This window comes from Salmo salar, chromosome ssa25 (genome assembly GCF_905237065.1).
Source record: "Salmo salar chromosome ssa25, Ssal_v3.1, whole genome shotgun sequence".
Lineage (NCBI taxonomy): Eukaryota > Metazoa > Chordata > Actinopteri > Salmoniformes > Salmonidae > Salmo > Salmo salar.
This window is the reverse complement of record NC_059466.1, coordinates 34,225,466-34,253,227: the sequence shown is the minus strand read 5'-3', so window position 1 is coordinate 34,253,227 and position 27,762 is coordinate 34,225,466. Positions and strand designations below refer to the sequence as shown.

The 27,762-nt window shown below is 42.1% G+C and overlaps 1 protein-coding gene across 2 annotated transcripts in view; it reads right to left on the bottom strand.

Annotated features, from left to right (window-relative positions):
• LOC106586650 (glycogen synthase kinase-3 beta) overlaps positions 1-26,769 on the bottom strand; it is a 53,910-nt gene extending 27,141 nt beyond the window's left edge. The window contains exons 1-2 of one of the 2 annotated variants that reach the window (XM_014174159.2): positions 25,877-26,769; positions 137-330 (exon numbers count right to left, since the gene is read on the bottom strand). In XM_014174159.2, coding sequence (XP_014029634.2) covers positions 137-330; positions 25,877-25,964 — 282 coding nt within the window. In that variant the 5' untranslated portion in view covers positions 25,965-26,769. The remainder of the gene's footprint in view (positions 1-136; positions 331-25,876) is intronic. The other variant, XM_014174161.2, reaches the window with a different exon arrangement.
• Between the last annotated feature and the right edge of the window lie 993 nt (positions 26,770-27,762).

Sequence of the window (27,762 nt, the reverse complement as noted above, 5' to 3'; positions counted from 1 at the left end):
GGAAGAAAAAGACTTCAACTGAAAGATGAATGAAGGATTTTATCTTTGAAAAGACATGAATGATGTAATCGTTTCATGAGATCAAAGAAATGTGCGTGTGTGTGTGTGTCTGCGAGCAACCTGCAGTCTCTCTCACCTTAAACCTCTTGTCCTGCAGAACCTTCTTGATGGCCAGCAGCTCTCCAGAGTCACACAGCTTGGCCTGGTAGACCACTCCGAAGGAGCCGTTCCCAATCACCTTGGTGTCTGTATAGCTGACCTCTTGGGGCCTGTCGGGCCCTTGGCCTGGGGTGGCCACCACCGTTGTCACCTTACTGCCATCCTTGTCCCCTGCAGGAGGTACAGAGAGAGGATGAGGGTAGAGCTGAGATAGTCTTCAGTGACCTTAAGTGAAGAGTGTGTCTAATGACAAATAAACAAGCGAGACTAGATGACAGACACACTCGCATGACCACACTGTCAGAGTTATAATACGAAGCCTGACACACTCGCATGACCACACTGTCAGAGTTATATTACAAAGCCTGACACACTCGCATGATCACACTGTCAGAGTTATATTACGAAGCCTGACACACTCGCATGATCACACTGTCAGAGTTATATTATGAAGCCTGACACACTCGCATGACCACACTGTCAGAGTTATATTACGAAGCCTGACACACTCGCATGATCACACTGTCAGAGTTATATTACGAAGCCTGACACACTCGCATGACCACACTGTCAGAGTTATATTACGAAGCCTGACACACTCGCATGATCACACTGTCAGAGTTATATTACGAAGCCTGACACACTCGCATGACCACACTGTCAGAGTTATATTACGAAGCCTGACACACTCGCATGATCACACTGTCAGAGTTATATTACGAAGCCTGACACACTCGCATGACCACACTGTCAGAGTGATATTACGAAGCCTGACACACTCGCATGATCACACTGTCAGAGTTATATTACGAAGCCTGACACACTCGCATGACCACACTGTCAGAGTTATATTACGAAGCCTGACACACTCGCATGATCACACTGTCAGAGTTATATTACGAAGCCTGACACACTCGCATGATCACACTGTCAGAGTTATATTACGAAGCCTGACACACTCGCATGACCACACTGTCAGAGTTATATTACGAAGCCTGACACACTCGCATGATCACACTGTCAGAGTTATATTACGAAGCCTGACACACTCGCATGACCACACTGTCAGAGTTATATTACGAAGCCTGACACACTCGAATGACCACACTGTCAGAGTTATATTACGAAGCCTGACACACTCGCATGATCACACTGTCAGAGTTATATTACAAAGCCTGACACACTCGCATGACCACACTGTCAGAGTTATATTACGAAGCCTGACACAATGCATGACCACACTGTCAGAGTTATATTACGAAGCCTGACACACTCGCATGATCACACTGTCAGAGTTATATTACGAAGCCTGACACACTCGCATGATCACACTGTCAGAGTTATATTACGAAGCCTGACACAATCGCATGATCACACTGTCAGAGTTATATTACGAAGCCTGACACACTCGCATGATCACACTGTCAGAGTTATATTACGAAGCCTGACACAATGCATGACCACACTGTCAGAGTTATATGACGAAGCCTGACACACTCGCATGATCACACTGTCAGAGTTATAATACGAAGCCTGAAACACTCGCATGACCACACTGTCAGAGTTATATTACGAAGCCTGACACACTCGCATGACCACACTGTCAGAGTTATATTATGAAGCCTGACACACTCGCATGACCACACTGTCAGAGTTATAATACGAAGCCTGACACACTCGCATGACCACACTGTCAGAGTTATAATACGAAGCCTGACACACTCGCATGACCACACTGTCAGAGTTATATTACGAAGCCTGACACACTTGCAGATCACACTGTGGGACATCTTAGATAAGCATGCCCCTTTCAAAAAATGTAGAACTAAGAACAGATATAGCCCTTGGTTCACTCCAGACCTGACTGCCCTTGACCAGCACAAAAACATCCTGTGGCGGACTGCACTAGAATCGAATAGTCCCTGCGAAATGCAACTTTTCAGGGAAGTCAGGAACCAGTACACGCAGTCAGTCAGGAAAGCAAAGGCTAGCTTTTTCAAGCAGAAATTTGCATCCTGTAGTTTTGGGACACTGTAAAGTCCATGGAGAACAAAAGCACCTCCTCCCAGCTGCCCACTGCACTGAGGCGAGGTAACACTGTCACCACCGATAAATCCACGATAATCGAGAATTTCAATAAGCATTTCTCTACGGCTGGCCATGCTTTCCTCCTGGCAACCCCAACCCCGGCCAAGAGCTCTGCACCCCACGCAGCTACTTGCCCATGCCTCCCCAGCTTCTCCTTCACCCAAATCCAGATAGCAGATGTTCTGAAAGAGCTGCAAAACTTGGACCCATACAAATCAGCTGGGCTAGACAATCTCTTTCTAAAATTATCTGCCGCCATTGTTGCAACCCCTATTACCAGTCTGTTCAACCTCTCTTTCGCATCGTCCGAGATCCCCAAAGATTGGAAAGCTGCCGCGGTCATCTCTAGATCCAAACTGTTATAGACCTATCTCCATCCTGCCATGCCTTTCTAAAGCCAAGGTAATAAACAGATCACTGACCATTTCGAATCCCACCGTACCTTCTCCGCTGTGCAATCTGGTTTACGAGCTGGTCACGGGTGCACCTCAGCCCCGCTCAAGGTACTAAATGATATCATAACCACCATCGATAAAAGACAGTACTGTGCAGCCATATTCATTGACCTGGCCAAGGCTTTCGACTCTGTTAATTACCGTATTCTTATCGGCAGACTCAACAGCCTTGGTTTCTCAAATGACTGCCTCACCTGCTTCACCAACTACTTCTCAGACAGAGTTAAGTGTGTCAAATTGGAGGGCCTATTGTCCGGACCTCTGGCAGTCTCTATGGGTGTACCACAGGGTTCAATTCTCGGTCCGACTCTTTTCTCTGTATATATCAACGATGTCGCTCTTGCTGCGGGTGATTCCCTGATCCACCTCTACGCAGACGACACCATTCTGTATACATCTGGCCCTTCTTTGGACACTGTGTTAACTAACCTCCAAACGAGCTTCAATGCCATACAACACTCCTTCCGTGGCCTCCAACTGCTCTTAAACGCTAGTAAAACCAAATGCATGCTTTTCAACCGTTCGCTGCCCGCACCCGCCCGCCCGACTAGCATCACTACTCTGGACGGTTCTGAATTAGAATATGTGGACAACTACAAATACCTAGGTGTCTGGCTAGACTGTAAACTCTCCTTCCAGACTCATATTAAACATCTCCAATCCAAAATGACATCTAGAATCAGCTTCCTATTTCGCAACAAAGCCTCCTTCACTCACGCCGCCAAACATACCCTCGTAAAACTGACTATCCTACCGATCCTCGACTTCGACGATGTCATTTACAAAATAGCTTCCAATACTCTACTCAGCAAACTGGATGCAGTCTATCACAGTGCCATCCGTTTTGTCACCAAAGCCCCTTATACCACCCACCACTGCGACCTGTATGCTCTAGTCGGCTGGCCCTCGCTACATATTCGGCGCCAGACCCACTGGCTCCAGGTCATCTATAAGGATTAATAGTATAAGGATTAATTGTTATTGTAGTTTGGTCAGGACGTGGCAGAGGGTATTTGGTTTATGTGGTTCGGGGTGGTGTTTTTTCTAAAATGGCATTTGATTTAAGTATTCCGGGGTTTTTGGGCACTGTTCCTTGTTTACGTATTTCTATGTTGATCTAGCTGGTTGTATGTCTATGTTTGGTTAATTGGGGTGGACTTCCAATTGAAGGCAGCTGTGTGGTGTTGCCTTTGATTGGAAGTCCTATATTAGTTGGGTGTGTTTGTCTGTGTATTTGTGGGAGATTGTTTCTTGTTTTGCCGAGTGAGCCTTTCAAGACTGTTTCGTTGTTCGTAAGTTCGTTTCGTTTTGTTGTTTTGGTGTTCACTTAGTTTGTAAATAAATACACAAGATGAGCATCGACATTCCTGCTGCGTTTTGGTCCTCCTTAACCAACGACGACCGTGACAGAATCTCCCACCACCAAAGGACCAAGCAGCAGAGGAAGGAGCAAAGGGATTTTGAGTTGGACTATGGTGAGAGATGGACTTGGGAGGAGATCTTGGGGGGAGAAGGCTCCTACACTTGGGAGGAGATCCAAGCAGGAAAGGATCGCCTTCCATGGGGACAGGTGGTAAGAGAGAGGGAGGAAAGGCGAAAGGCTGGTATGGACCGGGAACGTTTCCGAGGAACACGACTGGCGTTGAAGCACGAGAGGCACCCCCAATACATTTTTTTGGGGGGCACACGGGTAGTTTGGCTTGGCCAAGGAAGAGCCAGAAGCCAGCTACCCGTGGTTATATGGAGGAGCGTATGAGGTGGAGAGCGCCATGTTTCGCTGAGGAGCGCACTATCTCACCCATACGCACGCACAGTCCGGTGCGCGTTATTCCAGCCCCTCGCAGGTGCCGTGCTAGAGCGGGCATCCAGCCTGGTAGGAGGATGCCTGCGCAGCGCATCTGGTCGCCGGTACGCCTCCAAGGACCAGGCTACCCAACTCCCGCTCTACGCACGGCTACCATCAGGCCCCTGCACAGCCCAGTCCGCCCTGTACAAGCACCCCGCTCGTACAGGGCTACTAGTTCCATCCAGCCAGAATGGGTTGTGCAGGAGGTAAGATCAAGACCGCCTGTGCGCCTCCATAGCCCTGGGTTTCCAGCTCCTGTCTCTCGTGCGGACCCGGAAGTGCGTCAGCCCAGTCCGACTCGTCCTATTCCCGCTCCCCGCACTAGCCTGGAGGTGCGTGTTCCCAGTCTGGTACGTCCAGTACCAGCACCACGCACCAGGCTTCAAGTGCGTCATCCCAGTCCGACGTCGCTAGAGCTGCCCGTCAGTCAAGAGTCGCCAGAACTGCCCGTCAGTCAAGAGTCGCCAGAACTGCCCGTCAGTCAAGAGTCGCCAGAACTGCCCGTCAGTCAAGAGTCGCCAGAACTGCCCGTCAGTCAAGAGTCGCCAGAACTGCCCGTCAGTCAAGAGTCGCCAGAGCCGCCCGTCAGTGAAGAGCCGCCAGAGCCACCCACTAGTCAGGAGCTGCCAGAGTGGCCAGACTGCCCGGAGATTGCAGAGTGGCCAGACTGCCCGGCGATGCCAGAGTGGCCCGACTGTCTTCCGGGTCTGCCAGAGTGGCCCGACTGTCTTCCGGGTCTGCCAGAGTGGCCCGACTGTCCTCCGTCCCAGCCCGAGTGGCCCGTCTACCCGGAGCTACCGGGGTGGGTCGTCTGCCCGGAACTGCCAGAACCAGAGCCACCTCCAGATATAGGTGGGTTGGGGAGGGGGGGTGTAGCACAGTGCCGTCGTTGACGGCAGCCACCCTCCCTTCCCTCCCTTTAGTTAGGGGGATTTTTTGTTGTTGTTTGGGGTTTTTGTTATTTTTGAGGTGCTTCCGGGGTTAGCACCTTTAGGGGGGGGTACTGTCACGTCCTGGCCAGTATAAGGATTAATTGTTATTGTAGTTTGGTCAGGACGTGGCAGAGGGTATTTGGTTTATGTGGTTCGGGGTGGTGTTTTTTCTAAAAGGGCATTTGATTTAAGTATTCCGGGGTTTTTGGGCACTGTTCCTTGTTTACGTATTTCTATTTTGATCTAGCTGGTTGTATGTCTATGTTTGGTTAATTGGGGTGGACTTCCAATTGAAGGCAGCTGTGTGGTGTTGCCTTTGATTGGAAGTCCTATATTAGTTGGATGTGTTTGTCTGTGTATTTGTGGGAGATTGTTTCTTGTTTTGCCGAGTGAGCCTTTCAAGACTGTTTCGTTGTTCGTAAGTTCGTTTCGTTTTGTTGTTTTGGTGTTCACTTAGTTTGTAAATAAATACACAAGATGAGCATCAACATTCCTGCTGCGTTTTGGTCCTCCTTAACCAACGACGACCGTGACAGAAATAAAATATTTTAAAATAAAAACTCACATGATCACACTGTCAGAGTTATATTATGAAGCCTGACACACTTGCATGATATTACACAATCATACACATAATAACAGTAATGCTTTACTAAACATTAATGGGACTGGGTTTGAATATCAGCCAGCGACTTGCTTGGTTTAGATTTTTAAACACATATGATTGTAGTACAGTCAAGACCCATAATGCTGCAGTATGAGCAAGGCACTTAACCCTAATTGCTCATGTAAATTGCTCTGGATAAGAGCGTCTGCTAAATTACTAAAATGTTAAATGTAAATCTGAGAACCAGGCCAACCTAGATAAAATATAATTTTCACATACAAGCTCTCTTCTCCTCCTCCTCTAACTGTCCCCCTCTCCTCTAGTTCCTTCCTCTACAGTAAATTGCACGGCATGTCTTTCCCTTAGGATTAATGGAAAGCCTACTCCTGTTTAAGTGGGTTTAAACTGAAGTGCACTGGAGAGTGTGCGTGCGTGCGTGCGTGCGTGCGTGCGTGTGGTTGAAGCCTATATCTATGTCAGGGTTAGTCCCTGTTAACTTCTTGTTAAAGGATAACCAGGACTGCCTAGTGTACCGTGTGTGTCGCGTGCGATGTGCAAGCCGTAGCCATACCACCACTATACATCCCCAGGCCAAGGCCCCACCCCTGTTACCACCCCTACCTCAACCCCAAAACTGCACAGCACCCACCCCAACCACCAACTGCAAATCAAGCTATGAATGAAATCTGTTCATATTATAATCATCCTTGAATGTCAATGCCTAGGTAAAATAATTGACAGCTCTGGCGGCCATATTGCCTGACTCTCACTCACACTTGACATCTATAATAACTGGATCTCCCTCCCACTCAAATCTAGAAACTCAGTGACTCTCCCTAGCCAGCTAAAATACTAAACCTCTGTCTAAAGTTCTCTCACAGACAGCCAAGTCACATTTACATTATCTATCCCTTACACAAGACCCAGGAAAAGTAGATTACACATTAGCTAAAATAAAATGTATATCTTCAATATAACGCTTCCATTCCATATTCCATATCATCCAACCTGAATGTGTTGAGACAGTACACAGAGATGTTCTATCATGGCAGAATTCACTCTTCTGCCAGACATGGACCACTGTCAGCACACACACACACACACACTACAATGAGACTACAGTAGCAGCTGCTCCTGTGGTGAGTGTAGATGGAGTGCTGACAGGCGGGCAGGCAGTGAGAAGTTCAGCTGGATGAGTCTGATGTGTGTTAATGCTGCTGAGTCAACACTAACCTGACCCAGTCTAGTCTCTATGGCCACGATGCAGAGGAGACAGTGAACTAGGCCTAAAGCCTTGACACCGACTGAGCACCAAGAAACAAGACATATTAGTACTGAATGCCTACTTACAGCTTCTGAACCTGTCCAAATGAAACAGTGGATAAAAGCTGTACCGGAAAAGGAGAACATTCATTTGGTTGATGGTGTGTGTGTGTCAGAGGAAAGGTTAAGCAGCAGTAATTATTCCAGCAGCCCTGCAGTGATGTAGTCTTTAACCCCAATCAGAGACAACACTCACACACTCAGCAATTAGACCTGCTCTGGATCTGACTGGCCCACCTGCAGAAACACACACACACACTGCATCTCTTCCTGACTGGGTGTGCAGGAAATGAAGTGGGGTTCTGTGACACAAAAATTACCAAAATAGACTTTCACAAACAAGAAAAGGAGAAAAGAAAGAAACTAGAGGAGGGAGGAGGGGAGAGAGAGAGAGAGAGAGGTATTGAACTCTGCTTACACAATCCAGCAGGATTGTTTTCAAGAACGCCTCTTCACTTCCTGAAACCATAACAAACTTCCACATCATCCACAAACACCCACAAACAAATAGACAAACACACAACCTTAGCCCTTACCTCCACATCGCCTATTTCTGCATTTCTGCCAAAAGTGATGCCGTCATGAATAAAAAAAAACATGTTGTGTCTCAACCTATGGCGTGTAGCACAACAAAAACATTTGATTATGTAAAATAAGGTCTAAACTACAGCATTTGCCAATATGAAAAAAAAATATGAGTTTACGACCTTTTATAAAATTGAAATTAAAGGGGGAAAAAAATGTTGCCAGAAAATATTAAATTGTTTCACAACCCTCTTTGTAAACTTTTATCTCAAACGTTTCTCTTTTTCAAGGATGAAGAGATGGATGTCTCATGGTAGGGTGGGGTAAGCAAAATAGGTCAACTTTTATCTCTTTATCTCAAGAAAATCGTGCCGTCTGGTTTGCTTAATATAAGGAATGTGAAATTATTTATACTTTAACTTTTGATACTTAAGTATATTTTTGCAATTACATTTACCTTTGATACTTAAGTATATTTAAAACCAAATATGTTTAGACTTTTACTCAAGTAGTATTTTACAGGGTGACTTTCACTTTAATTTTCTATTTAAGGTAATTGTGCACTTTTTCCAAAACTGATGAAATGTGACCATACTTTAAAAGTAATTTATCATCAATGATACTATTTAGGCCTATATAGCGTTTTCAAAGTCATCAACATCAATTGTTTCTTTTATAGGCACAATACAATAGGCACAATGCAATAAGCCTAGGGTTTCAAGCTCTGGTTGATTTCAAATTGAATGCTATTTAGTGGTATTGAATTGTGTTTGGTTGTCAATGCAAACAAATATCAACATTTGAAGGAGATGCATCTTCTGCTTGGATAGTTTCATCAGTGCCACTAACTTAGTCTGGCTTTAATTCCATTTTGTCTACAAAATAAAAATTAGCATCTCCATCTCAAATAAAAATTAAAATTAAACATTAGGACTAAATCAAATCAAACTTTATTTATAGTGCATTTAAAGTTTAATTTGATTTAGTCCTATTTTTTACTTACATTTTTGGTTGAGATGGAGACGTCAATCCAACATTTTAATTATGAATTGTAGACAAACTGGAATTAAAGCCAGACTAAGTCAGTGGCACAGATTGAACTATCCAAGCAGAAGATAAATCTCCTTCCAAATGTTGGTTGCGTTGACAACCAAACACAATTCAATAACACTTTTGAAATACAATAAATTGCCTACTAACTTGTCGAAAAGTCAACAAATGATTTGTTGGATTTACGTCTCCAATTCAACCCAAAAAATGTTAGTTAAAGAATGGGATTAAACCGGTGGCTCATATGGAACTACCTAAGCAGTAGATACAAATCCTTTAAATGTTGATATTTGTTTGCATTGTCAACCACAATTCAATATTATGTTTGTAATACAGTAAATAGCCTAAAGTTAAAGGAAAACTCCACCCAAAAACTATTTTTTGGTATTTCTTTCATTAGTCCATTGTTGAACCAGTCCCTAAATGTGACTCGTTTCAGGAAACTAGGCATATGTTGCACGTCACTGCTTCACAGGAGAGGCATTTGAAAGTAAACATTTATTTTTTATCAAAATGCTTTTTTTTGGCAGAAAAGCCTTCTGGAACATGTGAACTTGCATGTACCTTAATAACAAAGCACCCCTATACCATCACAACTCCTCCTCCATGCTTCAGGGTGGGAACCACACATGCGGAGATCATCCGTTCACCTACTCTGCGTCTCACAAAGACATGGCAGTTGGAACCAAAAATCTCAAATTTGGACTCATCAGACCAAAGGACAGATTTCCACCGGTCTAATGTCCATTGCTCTTGCTTGGGCCATGTCCAAGTCTCTTCTTATTATTGGTGTCCTTTAGTTGTGGTGTTTTTGCAGCCCATTAATGCCTGATTCAAACAGTCTATTCTGAACAGTTGATGTTGAGATGTGTCTGTGACTTGCCAAGAGTGTGCAAAGCTGTCATCAAGGCAAAGGGTGGCTACTTTGAAGAATCTCAAATCTCAAATATATTTTGATTTGTTTAACACTTTTTTGGTTACTACATGATTCCATATGTGTTATTTCATAGTTTTGATGTCTTCACTATTATTATACAATGTAGAAAATAGTAAAAAAAAATAAGAAAAACCCTTGAATGAATAGGTGTGTCCAAACTTTTGACTGGTACTGTATATTTTATTATTTTGTCAGAAAGTCGTTTTCATTGCAAGTTAAAGCGTACTGTTAGCTAGCTAGCTAACGTTAGTTGGCTGGCTCGCTAGCTAACGTTATGTGTATGATCTGTGTAGTAATATTATTTGTATCTCAGAGCCATTTGCATTGCTAGTTATTGCCTGTTAGCTAGCTAGCTAACATTGAACCTAAGTTAGATGGTTAGCTTTAGCTACCTGCAGATTCATGCAGGGTAGTAACGTTATGAGTTGGGATTATGGTTAATTGTTTTTTAGCTAGCTAGCTACATATCTAAACAAAAGACTCCACTATGCAAGTAACCATTTCCCTGTACCGTTTACACTTGTGCATGTGACAAATAAACACTATTTGATATAGTGTGTGTTTACCAGAGACGGTAATGTGAAGAACAACATGACCTGCACCAAAGTTAAATTCTCTGGTAGAATGCCCTGCTTTTATTTCGTCACACTCACAACCGTAAGCTATTTTCTGTCATTAGCTACCTATTAACTGGAAAATAACTATCTTGTTGTGAGTTTATTTTCCTGTAATTATGAATACAAATTAGTTAAGACATCGTCAGCTATATGATATGGTTATTACTTGAACGTAAGCTAGCTAACAGGCTAGAAATGAATCAAAACATTGTTTATAAAGTTGCTTTTAGTTGCCTGGTTTGCATTTTTAAACGTATGTTTTTATTGGTGTTAAAATACACCAGTTATGCTATTTTGGACCGCCAGGCTACTGAAATCATGCAGCCTGTCATTTTTGTTTTCATACTTTTTCACAACGTCAAGTTTGATGCCGGACGACAATAGAATGTTAATGATGGTACTGCAACAACTGTCTACAGACGTAGAATAAACCCGCCTTTAGTCTTGAAATCTTTGGTTGTTTAGTACATTACCATACTTACTCTGTTTAGCACATGGCCACACGTGAACCCTTAAAGAGCTGGGTGTGGCTAAGGCTTAAGAGGGTGTGAATGATGCTGTAGACAAATTAGAGCTCTCCAGTAGGTGTACCACGACATTCAAGTGCCATTTTCTCAAAAGTGGGGTTACAAGTTTTATCAACTTTCAAAGCAGAATTACTTTCCCATTGTTCCTCAACTGTAGCTTATAATATTGTATTTTTTATTTGACCTTTATTTAACTAGGCAAGTCCGTTAAGAACAAATTCTTATTTACAATGACGGCCTAGGAACAGTGATCAGGGGCAGAACGGTAGATTTTAACCTTTTCAGCTCGGGGATTCGATCTAGCAACCTTTCAGTTACTGGCCCAACACTCTACCCACTAAGAAACCTGCCGCCCCAAATATATACCATGTTCAAGCTCTGAGTCTCTACTTTTATTCAATGTAAAAAACACAATTTCAAAATTTGCTTCAAAAGAGCGAATCGAGCCGGTTGGTCAATTTTTTTTACTCATACTGGGATGATTTCTGTGTTTTGAAACTTACATATCTTGAAAACTTGATTGCTGAAAGCAAAACATTTTGGGACATTGTCAACAATGGACTAATGAAAGTAATACCAAAAGATAGGTTTTAGGTGGAATTTTCCTTTAAGGCTATTTTACAAACTAATTCAAATGAGTAACATCCATGACCACATGGAGGCTAATGTTACTACACATTTTTTCATATGTAATCATATAAAGCGTGCATGTTCAAGATAGCATGCATATGTCATTGCAGGTCTATACAGATCTTCACAATTGCTGTAATAATCTGTGCAGAATCTCAAACGGGATTGATCACTTGTAATCTCAATTACAATCCAGGTCATTTGGTTCTGCTATTAGATGAAGCATATTAATATGTTGTATAAATAAATCAAATGGGAATACAATGTCAGTTATTTTAACATTGCTGTGCTTTTAAAAGGTTGAAAGCGCAGTGATAGACATTTGGGTGACAACTAAACCAAAAATCAGAAATAGTTTTTCCATTGGAATTTGGTTGAGTTTTAAGGTTTTTGAAAGCATAGTGATAACACATTGGAAATTCAACTAACTACTGGCTGTCTTTTTGAATAGAGGTTGTAATTAGGGATGCACAATATATTGGTGAACATATCAGAATCGGACGATATTAGCTAAAAATGCCAACATCGGTATCGGCCGATGTCTAGTTTAAGCCCAATGTGCAAAACCGATGTCAAAGCTGATGTTTATACCTACAGTTGAAGTCTGAAGTTTACATACACTTAGGTTGGAGTCATTAAAACTCATTTTTCAACCACTCCACAAATTTCTTCTTAACAAACTATAGTTTTGGGCAAGGTGGTTAGGACATCTACTTTGAGCATGACAAGTAATTTTTCCAACAATTGTTTACAGACAGATTATTTCACTTATAATTCACTGTATCATAATTCCTGTGGGTCAGAAGTTTACATACACTAAGTTGACTATGCCTTTAAACAGCTTGGAAAATTCCAGAAAATTATGTCATGGCTTTAGAAGCTTCTGATAGGCTAATTCACATCATTTGAGTCAATTGGTGGTGGATGTATTTCAAGGCCTTCGTTCAAAATCAGTGCCTCTTTGCTTGACATCATGGGAAAATAAAATTAAATCAGCCAAGACCTCAGAAAAAAATGGTTGACCTCCACAAGTCTGGTTCATCCTTGGGAGCAATTTCCAAATGCCTGAAGGTACCACGTTCATCTGTACAAACAATAGTACGCAAGTTTAAACATCATGGGACCACGCAGCCATCATACCGCTCAGGAAGGAGACGCATTCTGTCTCCTAGAGATGAACGTACTTTGGTGCGAAAATCAATCTCGGAACAACAGCAAAGGACCTTGTGAAGATGCTGGAGGAAACAGGTTCAAAAGTATCTATATCCACAGTAAAACGAGTCCTATATCGACATAACCTGAAAGGCCACTCAGCAAGGAAAAAGCCACTGCTCCAAAACCGCCATAAAAAAGCCAGAGTAGGGTTTGCAACTGCACATGGGGACAAAGATCGTACCTTTTGGAGAAATGTCCTCTGGTCTGATGAAACAAAAATATAACTGTTTGGCCATAATGACCATCGTTATGTTTGGAGGAAAAATGGGGAGGCTTACAAGCCGAAGAACACCATCACAACCGTGAAGCACGGGGGTGGCAGCATCATGTTGTGGGGGTGCTTTGCTGCAGGAGGGACTGGTGCACTTCACAAAATAGATGACATCATGAGGAAGGAAAATTATGTGGATATATTGAAGCAACATCTCAAGACATCAGTCAGGAAGTTAAAGCTTGGTCGCAAATGGGTCTTCCAAATGGACAATGACCCCAAGCATACTTCCAAAGTTGTGGCAAAATGGCTTAAAGACAACAAAGTCAAGGTATTGGAGTGGCCATCACAAAAAAAGTGTGTGCGAGCAAGGAGGCCTAAAAACCTGACTCAGTTACACCAGCTCTGTCAGGAGGAATGGGCCAAAATTCAACCAACTTATTGTGGGAAGCTTGTGGAAGGCTACCCGAAACGTTTGACCCAAGTTAAACAATTTAAAGGCAATGCTACCAAATACTAATTGAGTGTATGTAAACTTCTGACCCACTGGGAATGTGATGAAAGAAATACAAGTGGTGGTCCTAACTGACCTAAGACAGGGAATTTTTACTAGGATTAAATGATGTTGGCTTTCGACGACTGGTCGATCACCGGTTAACACTACCAAGTGCGCTATTTTTCCAATGTTGCCCTACTGGAGTTAGACAGAAATAGCGTCACTGCTATTAGCTTCACAACATACATACTATGGAACGCTGTTTGAGTCTTTGCATGTCAAAAAACATACAGTAGCACTGTCAAAGCTGTACAAAAAAGTCAGCAAACACCGGCCACGAACGATGTGTTTACAATACCGCGTTGGTAATAAAACATAATTTCTTCGACCGCAAGTTCTGTGGTAGCTAGCTTTAGCTTGGTACCTAGCTAGCACCAATACAACCAGCCTGAAAACAATGACCAACTGCAGTGATTTAAAAACTGCAATCATTTTCATTATTCTTAGCAATGATTTAGGAATCCTTGTGAGTAAGTATTAGCTAGGTTGCCACTTGTTGTTCGCCTATTGAAATTGAACTTCAGTTCATGAAAATAAATAGCTAGCCAGCTACTTAACCATGTTGCCCAAAGCTAACGTTATAAGCTGCCAGCTAGCTTCATCTGGCTAGTGAGGCTCGATCGAACCGGGTCATGTGTTGTGAAGCTAGCCACAATATGGATTAGGCACAATAGTGGAATTTGCGGTTTGCCTTCAAAATAAAAGTATGTCATTGACAGTGATGCAAATGAATACAAATAGTAGAATTATGCCATAGTTTTATTTTGAAAGCTACCTGCAAAGTCCACTATTGTGGCTAATTCTTATTGTGACTAGCTTCACATAGATGGGTCTGACCACCATTAATCAAATAAGAACTGTCTTATAAATTAGAGTTATTTTAGATGATGACACCTAACTATATAGTTAGCTAGCTATCTATATCTACTGAAACGGATTATGTCATGTTATTTGACGTGTATCTTTTTTGACACGCAAAGACCCAAATGGCGTTCCATAGAAATCCTGGTTGAGAATGAAACGACTGAACAAATGAACAACGAAACAGTACAGCAAGTAAGTGAAAGAAGTAGGTTTTGATTATGTTTTACTGGTAAAAATTTCCAAGATGGCGTAGCAGTCAGACGTCTTTGTCCTGTCGTGTCCCTTGTGTATATCTTTTTACATCCTTTTCTTCTCATATCTTTTAAAAATATTTTCCTAAACCTCAACTTCTAAACACTCTCCTGCAACCCGCCTCACCCAATGTGGCGTGGATCTGTTTTTTTTTTCTTTATAAAGTATTTCTATTTACTTCGGATCTGGAATCCCTCAACTGAAGCTAGCCAGCTAACTACCTACCAGCAATCAAACCATTGCTAGCGGTCATCAGCTAACCTTTAGCTTGGAAAGCTCTCGCCAGTTCGAACAACGTGACTGAAACCAGAGCATAACGGACCAATTATTATTTTATATATTTTTTTTTCTTCCCATATCCCCGGATTCCTACCGCAAACTCTGAACATTTTCAACTGGATCTTCACAACTAGCTAACCACAATCCCGGGTGACTACTCCTGGCTAGCATTTCCATCCCGGAGCAAGCACCAATTAGCCTGAAGCTAGCTCGGCCAGGGCTCCTGTGCTACCACCGAAGCCCACTCCTGGGCTACAATATCCGGACCCCTTCTACTGACGGTACGGGGCACGGAACCCCGCCGATCCTCTACGACTGGAATACCGACATAATCTGCCCGAGGATTCCAACAGGCCCCTCAGGCGCGACGTCCGCTGAAGGCCCATTCTGCTAACCGGCTTGCTAGCTATCTAGAGCTACTTGGAACCCTACTAATTCCACGACTGGTCTATCGACATCACCGCACGAAGAGGCAAAAACAGACTTACCCCCATCGCGAAGTCCCACAAAGGCTAACTTGCTATCCCCGGTCTGTTAACTGCTAGCTTGCCTGCCCCGGTCTGCTAACTGCTAGCCCCGGTCTGCCAACTGATTTCTTGCTAACCCGGTCTGCTAACTGCTAGCTTGCCAGCCCTGGTCTGCTAATTGCTAGCTTGTTTAGCCCCGGCCTACTAACTGTTAGCTTGTTAGCATCGGTCTGCTAACTGTCTGAATCGCCGTGTCCCCAGTCAGCCCAACCAATCACTGGACCCATATGTTCACTTGGCTATGCATGCCTCTCTCTAATATCAATATGCCTCATCCATTACTGTCCTGGTTAGTGATTACTGTCTTATTTCACTGTAGAGCCTCTAGCCCTGCTCAATATGCCTTAACCAACCATGTTGTTCCACCTCCTACATATGTGATGACATAACCTGGTTTAAACGTCTCTAGAGACTATATCTCTCTCATCATTACTCAATGCCTAGGTTTACCTCCAATGTACTCAGATCCTACCTTACCTTTGTCTGTACACTATGCCTTGAATCTATGCTATCGTGCCCAGAAACCTGCTCCTTTTACTCTGTTCCAAATGTGCTAGACGGCCAGTTCGTATAGCCTTTAGCCGTACACTTCTCCTACTTCTCCTCTGTTCCTCTGGTGATGTGTAGGTTAATCCAGGTCCTGCAGTGCCTAGCTCCACTCCCACTCCCCAGGTGCTCTCATTTGTTGACTTCTGTAACCGTAAAAGCCTTGGTTTCATGCATGTTAACATTAGAAGCCTACTCCCTAAGTTTGTTTTACTCACTGCTTTAGCACACTCTGCCAACCCGGATGTCTTAGCCGTGTCTGAATCCTGGCTTAGGAAAACCACCAAAAACCCTGAAATCTCCATCGCTAACTATAACATTTTCCGCCAAGATAGAACTGCCAAAGGGGGCGGTGTTGCAATCTACTGCATAGATGGCCTGCAGAGTTCTGTATTACTATCCATTGCACAACCTTCAATGTTATGTCATAATTATGTACAATTCTGGCAAATTAGTTCGCAACGAGCCAGGCGGCCCAAACTATTGCATATACTCTGACTCTGCGTACAATGAACACAAGAGAAGTGACACAATTTCCCTAGTTAATATTGCCTGCTAACATTATATATTTTTTACAAAATATGCAGGTTTAAAAATATCTACTTCTGTGTATTGATTTTAAGAAAGGCATTGATGTTTATGGTTAGGTACATTCGTGCAACAATTGTGCTTTTGTTAAATCATCACCCGTTAGGCGAAGTAAGCTGTGATTCGAAGATAAATTAACAGGCACTGCATTGATTATATGCAACGCAGGACAAGCTAGTCAACCTAGCAATATCATCAACCATGTGTAGTTAACCTGTTGGGGCTAGGGGGCAGTATTTTCACGGCTGGATGAAAAACGTACCCAATTTAAACAGGTTACTACTCTGGCCCAGAAAATAGAATATGCATATTATTAGTAGATTTGGATAGAAAACACTAAGAAGTTTCCAAAACTGTTTGAATGGTGTCTGTGAGTATAACCGAACTCATGGACAAAAAACCTGAGAAAAATTGAATCAGGAAGTGGGAGAAATTAGAAATGTATTTTTTCTTTTGAATCCCTTGTAAAACTACAGTGACATAGGATTTACGTTGCACCTCCTAACTCTTCCATTGGCTGTCAACAATCTTTAGGAACTGGTTTCATCCGTCACCTGTTACTGGGCAGACAATTGTGGCTCAGTCAATCACTGGCCAGTCTGAGGACAGGTGTCTTATGACGCGCGTGCACGTGACTTGTTTTTAATTTTTCTTCTGGGATGAATACCTATTGCCCGGTTGTAAAATTATCGCAATTTTACGTAAAAAAATACCCTAAAGGATTGATTGTAAACATCGTTTGACGTGTTTCTACAAACGGTAATAGAACGTTTGACCATTTCATCTATGGATTTGCATCCACGCCACATGGCATTGTAAAGTGTTCTGGATGGGTCAACAAAACGGACGTATTTGGACATAAATTATGGACTTTGCAGAACAAATGAACATTTCTTGTGGAAGTGGGTGCCCTTCCGAGTGCATTCCGCCGAAGATCAGCAAAGGTAAGAAAATATTTCGAACATATTTTTAGAGATTTGTCAACGCCGTGGTTGTAGGCTAACTGTATAGCTTAGCATTGAAGGCTAAGTTCTGTACTCAGAATATTGAACAATGTGCTTTTTTTCGTAAAGTTATTTTGAAATCTGACAAAGTGGTTGCATAAAGGAGTAGATTACCTCTAATTCTTTAAATAATTGTTATAAATTTTGTCAACGTTTATGAGTTCTTCTGTAAATGTATGTGAATGTGAATGTAAATGTACATTTTCTGAACGTCACGCGCCAATGTAAAAATTGGGTTTTTGGATATAAATATGAACTTGATCGAACAAAAAATGCATGTATTGTCTAACATGATGTCCTAGGAGTGTCTGATGAAGATTGTCAAAGGTTAGTGCTTAATTTTAGCTGTATATCTGGTTTTGTGACGGCTATCCGTGCTTGGAAAATGTTTTTTTTTTTTTTTTTTGCTAATGTGCTATGCTAAAATAATCTAATGTTTTGCTTTCACCGTAAAGCCTTTTTGAAATCGGACAATGTGATTGGATTAACAAGTAGAGTATCTTTAAAATGCAGCATAATACTTGAATTTTAATTTTGAGATTATTCTTTTTTTAATTTCGCGCCGTGCTATCTCACTGGTTGTTGTCCAACCAATCCCGTTAACGGGATTTTATCCTCTAGAGGTTAACTAGTGATTGTGTGAAGATTGATTGTTTTTTATACGATAAGTTTAATGCTAGCTAGCAACTTACCTTGGCTCCTTGCTGCACTCGCGTAACACGCAGTTTCCTCATGGAATGCAATGTAATCGGCCATAATCGTCGTCCAAAAATGCTGATTACCTATTGTTATGGAAACTTGAAATCGTCCCTAATTAATCGGCCATGCCAATTAATCGGTCGACCTCTAATAAATACCTGGTAGAAACTGCCATGCAGTATTGAGAGAGTCTACCAGAACAAAGTACTTATTTTGTTCAAAACTCCTAATCCCCCAAAATAGGAGAACTAAACAATATTTCTATTTTTGAGAATGCAGTAATGGTCCATGGCCACTTAAGGGAGAGCTATGACAAGTGTGTTTCATTTGGTGATCTCATGAAGGACAGGAAACACACATAACTGTATCTCTTAAAGTGTATATTTCCCAGCTGTCAGGTTTACATCTAAATATTGTGAAACATATGTGATTAAACATGAAACTATTTGTGAAAAGATGTAATGTGATGTTAACCTTCTAAATGAGAGTATGGATTTTCATATAAAGATTAACTAGTCAATGGACACACCACTGTGAGCCCAGACATCACATTTGGCATCATGGACCAGCCTTTTCTCTGAAGTGTATAAAACCACCCGTGACAAAATGTACATTTCATGCCAAAGAGACGCACAGTAAGCCAGACGTCTCGCATGGTTATGAAGTCAGAGAACGCCAGAACAGAGTCCCCACGTAGGAATGGCTACAATTCTATAGACCATTAGACCATACAGCTGTAGTTTGGCTACACGGCTGGAAATGGTTCAACTCTGAGACTATCGATCACTACAGAAGAAGACAATTCTAGATGACACAAATTACTAGTCTGCAGCTAGAAATTACGTAAACCTAGAACGAGAATACAGACAACCGCCACAGCATCTATTCTATGAAAAAATTTCCGAATGGTACTCTGAAGTATTCATTCTAACCACCTACAACCACAAAAGATATTGTGACTGCTGGGAAAGTTAACCAGAGACTCTGATGAACTTTACTGGACGATTGAGTGTTTTCAACAGAGAGACAACAACGACATCCAGGTGTAAATATGTACATTCCAATTTCTTTCAGAATGAGCAGCCGGTCATGTGCAAAGTATTAGCATTTCAATGAACATAATTATAGACTGTGTGTAGGTGAATCCATGTTGTTTTTCCCGCTCTTTCTCAGTCCTCACCCCTTTCCCTTTGTCCTTTTGTCATATCGGCTTAGCCCACTAGAGACTTTTCTATCATTGTTAGTAACCAATATCTACTGTTTGTTTGTGATGTATTTCTGTGATTATTTAGTTAGTTAGTAAATAAATAATTAAGTCAATTTGTATTTTGCTGAGTCATTATGGAAACTAGGGTTCGTGCAGATAAGGTAATAACTATCACATTACAGAGTAATAACTTGGACCCAATATCTGACATCTCTCTCTCTCACTCTGTCTCTCTGTCTCTCTCTAACTCTGTCTCTCTGTCTCTCTCTAACTCTGTCTCTCTGTCTCTCTCTAACTCTGTCTCTCTGTCTCTCTCTAACTCTGTCTCTCTGTCTCTCTCTAACTCTGTCTCTCTGTCTCTCTCTAACTCTGTCTCTCTGTCTCTCTCTCACTCTGTCTCTCTGTCTCTCTCTCACTCTGTCTCTCTGTCTCTCTCTAACTCTGTCTCTCTGTCTCTCTCTAACTCTGTCTCTCTGTCTCTCTCTAACTCTGTCTCTCTGTCTCTCTCTGACGCTCAGTCTGTCTCTCTCTGTTTCTTTCTGTTTGTTCTTCAATTTGTTCAGCTCGCTCTTATCTTTTTTTTTCAATCTTAAAGCGGCAATTTAAATTTAACATCATGTTCAATTTGTTAATTTTGTTCCCATCTCCATTGAGAGCGAGGGAAATACAGAAAAAAAAGACAGAGAGCGGGAGCTTTGAAATGCTAAACAAGATTGTTCTTGGCCAGCTGCCTCTCCCCAAAACAAAACTTGTGTATGTGTGTGTGTGTGTGTGTGTGTGTGTGTGTGTGTGTGTGTGTGTGTGTGTGTGTGTGTGTGTGTGTGTGTGTGCGCGAGCGAGCGAGAGAGACAGAGAGAGAGAGAGAGAGAGAGCAGGAACCTGGACTTCACCAAAGAAATCAGAAATACAGACATTGTCATCCTACAAGAAACATGGTATAGAGGAGATGGACCCACTGGTTGCCCTCTAGATTACAGAGAGCTGGAGTCCCACCCACCAAACTACCAGGTGTGAAACAGGGAAGGACTCAGGGGGTATGCTAATTTGGTATAGAGCAGACCTAACTCAATCTATTAAATTAATCAAAACAGGAACATTTTACATTTGGCTAGAAATTCAAAAGGAAATGCTCTGTCGCACGCTGGGTATGTACATTGTCAATGGTAGGCATCGAGGGAACTCCTAGAGTTCACCTATAGTACACCTATAGCTCATCTCTTGGCAGTAGTACTGTAGACTACTTTATCACTGACCTCAACCCAGAGTCTCTCAGAGCGTTCACAGTCATCCCACTGACACCCCTATCAGATCCCAGCAAAATCCCAGTCTACTTGAACAGAGCAATACTCAAACATGAGGCATCAAAGCCAAATGAACTGAATAATATTAAGAAATGCTATAGATAGAAGGAAAGTAGTGTGGAAATATACCAAAAACAATTAGGCAACAACAAATTAAATCCCTTTTAGACAACTTCCTGGACAAAACGTTTCACTGTAATAGTGAAGGTGTAAACTTGGCAGTAGAAAACCTAAACAGTTTATTTGACCTCCCAGCTTCCCTATCAAATCTAAAAATTTCAAGCAGAAAACCTCAGAAAATTAACAACAATGACATATTGTTTGATGAAGAATGCAAAAACCTAAGAAAGAAATTGAGAAACCTATCCAACCAAAAACATAGAGACCCAGAAAACCTGAGCCTTCACTATGGTGAATCACTAAAACAATACAGAAATACACTACAGAAAAAGAAGGAACAGCAAGTCAGAAATCAGCTCAATGTAATTGAAGAATCCATAGAATCAAACCACTTCTGGGAAAATTGAAACACACTAAACAAACAACATGAAGAGTTATCTATCCAAAACGAAGCTGTATGGATAAACCACTTCTCCAATCTTTTTGTTTCTATAACAAAGAACAAACAGCAAAAAAAAATTACATAATCAAATACAAATCTTAGAATCAACTATTAAAGACTACCAGAACCCACTGGATTTTCCAATTACATTGAATGAAATACAGGACAAAATACAAAACCCTCCAACCCAAAAAGGCCTGTGATGTTGATGGTATCCTAAATGAAATTATAAAATACACAGACCATAAATTCTAATTGGATATACTTAAACTCTTTAACATCATCCTTAGCTCTGGCATCTTCCCCAATATTTGGAACCAAGGACTGATCACCCAAATCTGCAAAAGTGGAGACAAATTTGACCCCAAAAACTACCATGGGATATTCGTCAACAGCCACCTTGGGAAAATCCTGTGCATTATCATTAACAGAAGACTCGAACATTTCCTCACTGAAAACAATGTGCTGAGCAAATGTCAAATTGGCTTTTTACCAAATTACCGTACGAAAGAACACGTATTCACCCTGCACACCCTAATTGACAAACAAACAAACCAAAACAAAGGCAAAGTCTTCTCATGCTTTGTAGATTACAAAAAAGCTTTCAACTCAATTTGGCATGAGGGTCTGCTATACAATTTGATGGAAAGTGGTGTTGGGGGAAAAACATACGACATTATAAAATCTATGTACACAATTAGGATCTGGCTAAAAATACTTGAATCAGTTATAGAACCCATTGCCCTTTATGGTTGTGAGGTCTGGGGTCCGCTCACCAACCAAGAATTCACAAAATGGGACTGCATGCAGAATTCTGCAAAAATATCCTCTGTGTACAACGTAAAACACCAAATAATGCGTGCAGAGCAGAATTAGGCCGATACCCGCTAATTATCAAAATCCAGAAAAGAGCCGTTAAACCAAACTTTCCATAACAAAGCCATCACCTACAGAGAGACGAACCTGGATAAGTGTCCCCTAAGCAGACTGGTCCTTGGGTTCTGTTCACGAACACAATCAGACCCCACAGAGCCCCAGGACAGCAAAACAATTAGACCCAAACAAATGATGAGAGAGAGAGAGAGAGGCCTGGTGTCTGGCTGTGTGAGAGCCTGGCTATTGCCTGGCAATTATAGTCTGGCAATTGAAACAAGATGCCATCGAAAAACATGGCTGGCTAGAGAAGACAGACTATGTCATAACTGTGGGTCAGGAGAGATAGAAAGTGAAGAACACTTTCTAATCGTATACCACAAACATAGATTACTTAGAGAGTCCTTCCCAAAATTCACAATTTAAATGTCTACACATTTTACAAAACAATCAAACAAAGATAAAATGTGTATATTTTGGGGGGGAAAGGTCTGTTGTGATAGATTTGGCCTCATAATAAGTAACAGCTTGTTACAAGTTAAGGGAGGAAACATAAAATGTACTATTGTATAATTTTATTATAATAATGGCATATAGACAATATAAATACCACCAATATTTTTGTATTTATGGATTAGATTCTGAACGTTGACCATTATTACATTTTTGTATTAGATATTTATTTATTTTATATATAGTACCAGTCAAAAGTTAGGACACACCTACTCATTCAAGGGTTTTTCTTTATTTTTACTGTTTTGTAGAATAATAGTGAAGACATCAAAACTATGAAATAACACATATGGAATCATGTAGTAACCAAAAAAGTGTTAAACAAATCAAAATATATTTTATATTTCAGATTCTTCAAAGTAGCCACCCTTTGTCTTGATGACAGCTTTGCACACTCTTGGCAGTCTTGAAGGAGTTCCCGTATATGCTGAGCACTTGTTGGCTACTTTTCCTTCACTCTGCGGTCCAACTCATCCCAAACCATCTCAATTGGGTTTAGGTCGGGTTATTGTGGAGGCCAAGTCATCTGGTACAGCACTCCATCACTCTCCTTCTGGGTCAAATAGCTCTTACACAGCCTGGAGGTGTGTTGGGTCATTGTCCTGTTGAAAAACAAATGATAGTCCCACTAAGCACAAACTAGATGGGAGGGCGTATCGCTGCAGAATACTGTGGTAGCCATAATGGTGAAGTGTGCCTTGAATTCTAAATAAATTACTGACAGTGTCACCAGCAAAGCACTCCCACACCATCACACCTCCTCCATGCTTCACGTTGGGAACCACCATGCGTAGATCATCTGTTCACCTACTCTGCATCTCACAAAGACATGGCGATTGGAACCAAAAATCGAATGAACTTATCCTCTGCAGCAGAGGTAACTGTGGGTCTTCCTTTCCTGTGGCGGTCCTCATGAGAGCCAGTTTCATCATAGCGCTGATGGTTTTTGCGACTGCACTTGAAGAAACTTTCAAAGTCCTAAAAAATGTCTGTATTGACTGACCTTCGTGTCTTAAAGTAATGATGGACTGTCGTTTAACTTTTCTTATTTGAGCTGTTCTTGCTATAATATGGACTTGGTCTTTTACCAAATAGGTAGCCCACACACAGAGACTTACAGAAATGCAGAAGGTGATAGGCCTAATGGTACTGTATGTAAAGCAAGGCTGGGTTTGAAGTATGTCAACATCTGAACTCTGAGGAGCAGGTGTGTAAATGTCTGATGCATGTGTATGTGCAGGGATGCAACTTTCACTGAGGACCACCACCACATTATGAAATAGCATTTTTGTCGCCCCCAAGTTTTATCATTGGAATGTGATACAAAACGAGGCAACGGTGTGCTTCATTCAGGACCATGCAGATGCCTCCGAGCGGTCGGGTATGCTGTATGGAGTGTTTATCCGGCTGGATTTTAAAAATATATATACAAAAAAAAAAATTATGTTCACCCCTACTTCTAAAACCAAAGTTGCACCACTGTCTATGTGTAATAGGAATAGGCTAAATACAATTACAGGCTATATGTATACTATAGGCTGAGGCATCAGAAGCATAGGCTTTATTATTTTATTTTGACAACAGTTTAAAACACCATTAAAGTTGTCAGGAGCATATATCCTGGCCCAGGAGCACATTGAGGATGGCAATATTGTAGCAACTTCAGTCTGATACATTGTCAATTCAAATCAAATTGGTCACATACAGGTGTTTAGCAGATGTTATTGCAGGTGTAGTGAAATGCTTGTGCTTCTAGTTGTGGCACATAGATGTGTTGACAGTGGAGTCGGCGATCTGGCGATCATTTTTACATTTTGGAACATTCAGTTGAACGGAAACGTTGCTGTACTGAACGATCATTTGAAAAACAGAGAGTTTTTTTTTTTTTATCTTTATTTAACTAGCCAAGTCAGTTAAGAACAAATTCTTATTTTCAATGATGGCCTAGGAACAGTGGGTTAACTGCCTTGTTCAGGGGCAGAATGATAGATTTCTACCTTGTCAGCTCGGATTTGAACTTGCAACCTTTCAGTTACTAGCCCAACGCCACCCTGCCACAACCCCATCCTGGGTTGTGGGTTCAAAATGCACCGCTGCCCTTTAAATATGTCACTCATTGCTTCAAGTCACACCCTGGCACACCCACCCAACAGAACAAACGTATCTCAAAGTCTGTTCAATAACGTTTAAGGAAAACGTGCCATTCAGTACAATCCGATCCGCAACGTAGCAAACGTTCATGCGAACTGAACGCACCCCAAATTCCACAACAACTCAGTTTACACAAACGAGAAACTCGCCCCTTTACCCTGAAAGATCAAATCCCCATCACCTCGCCACCACCGCCCCCCCCCCCAGTCAAATTCTGCATGGGCACACCTTCTTATTGACAGTTGTGTAATAGACCGATCCTGTCACTTGCTGCATCTGGCTGCTAAGAAATTAATACTATCTGAGAAAACTGCTCGCAAAGCAAGCAAAACTACATATAAATAAGTAATATATACAAAATATCCCCATGTAATAATAATATAAGAGTGTGTGCCTAGTCATGACCCTAAACCAGGCGCTCCATTCGACTAGAGATCAGTAATCGGTTGAAATACACGTTGTGATCTAATGGAATGGACACCTAGATGAATCTGCAAATGAGGCAAATCACCACGATGCTTTGTAATGCCACTCGCCACTATGCTGGTTTGGGTGGTTGCCAGCCCTGCCCCTCTCTCCCAGGCGCGGCCCTCTACCTCTGTCTGCTGACCAGCCTAGAGTCGGACGTCACAGCGGTCTCTCCCGCAGAAACCAGGGTGACACTACGCCTGACAATCTCAGCCAGTGACACAGAATGACAAGCCTGCCTGTGCTATCAGACCTGGCGTCGAGTCAACGTGCTGAACAAGGCCAAAACTAGTTTAAATTGGTTTCATTCGCAAGGCAGGTAATTGAGGCAAATTAGTTTGATTATAAAAAATTGTAGACTTACTGCTGACTTTCACAGAGCCAAAAGCCGAGGGCTGCGGCACTGGTTTGCAGCTCTCCGCGAAGGAGGTGGTTCGGGGCCGCCCCGACATGATCCAATCCTCGAATCAAATACTGTATGCTACGTGATTGTAACTTTGGTGGCTTGGTAGATTTCTTTCTAAACCTTTGCATTCAAAGAATGACAGTTCCTTAATCTGAATGTTAGATTATTTACAATATTATTTTTTTATCAACTCCTCTCCACGAGCCTTCACAGTCGTTATTTTGACCTATCAATCTACCCTTTCTCGTCCCCCAATAGTCGTTCAAAGCATCCTTTCTTCCTTTGGTTCCTCGTTTTCCTTCAGTTGATTATAGGCCTTGGAGGCGCGTCTTCGACTAAATAGTCATGAATCTGGCCCTGTGGCCCCCAAATGAACCCACTGCTGGTTTGATTTCCCTAACTTGGTCACAGTTGAGTACAAAATTACAGAAGTGAAACAATCAGATAATGCGTTAATGGGGAATGGTTGCTGTATATTCCTATAGATCCAGGACCATGCAGATCCTCTTCATATTCCGATGGAGACTCAACGATCCGTCCGCCATGCCGGCTCCCTTGCTCTTCTACCCTACCGACGATTCAAACGAAAAATCTGCCAGTTGCTCAATTTTTACATTAACGATTTCCACGACCCTGCAAACTCGTCCCAACTCCACACACCGCGACGTCCAAATCCGGTTATTCCAGTTGGCTATCGGGTCTTGTGCACTTCGTTCCTCTGGAAAGAACAGTTCCAGTCAGACCCGACGATTCTGGTATTATATTTTATTCCTTCCCCATCGGTTTCGGGCTCGCTGTCTTATTCACTACGAACCTTTGTAACGCTATTTGCGTAAATGGTGAGGCTTGGTTCTATGCGCGTGGAGACGGGGTTACGCCAATAAACCGCTGTTGAGAATCGGAGAAAAGTGCACGCGCAATGGTATAAGGGGGGTTGCCGATTCAACCAATCCGAAGCGTATCCCTTGGCGATGGGCCGAGAGCCCCGTACTGTAGACCAATAAGGACGCTGTTCTTGTAGAACACATGGCATAGTTTGCTTGACACCGCCCCTGGTGTTCGGAAGCTCGTGTCCGTGCGTTATTGTGACTGGGGTAATGGGCGTTAATCGGGGGGGGGGGGGGGTAGTCAGAGAGATTGATAGCAGTCTCAGCCAATCCAACTGAGAGAAATGGTACGTGCACCAATGGCTGAAAAGCTGCAACCGGTAATCTACCCAATAGCATTAGGCGCGCAATTAACGCCACTTTTTACGGGCGACCCGTGACAGTCAAATGAACAGAATCAATGGGCTTGTTTGAGTGGTAAGGCTGAAGCAACCGACTGCAGACGAAAATCGAGGAGTGAAGTTGGGGGAGGTGCATCTGGGACAGCCGAAAGTCGTACATGTATGTTGTTTTCCAACAGCAAGACTCAGTGCAACATAGCAGTGTTGCCATGTTTGTATTTTTTTAATTCTTTGTAATGTCGAAATGATCATGTCTCCAAACACTTTATCACACACTCTCAATTGTAGCCTAAATAGTTCTGAACAAAATATAAACGCAAGATGCAAAAATTTCTAAGATTTTGCTGAGTTAGCATTCATATAAGGAAATCAGTCAGTTGAAATAAAATAGGTCCTAATGACTGGGCAGTGGTGCAGCCATGGGGGGCATAGGCCCACCCACTTGGGAAACAGGCCCAGCCAATCAGAATGAATTTTTGCCCACAAAAGGGCTTTATTACAGACAGAAGGCATTTATTTCAATTAACTGATTTCACTTGATGTCACTTGTTAAATCCAGGCAAAGCTATGATCCCTTATTGATGTCACTTGTTAAATCCACTTAAATCAGTGTAGA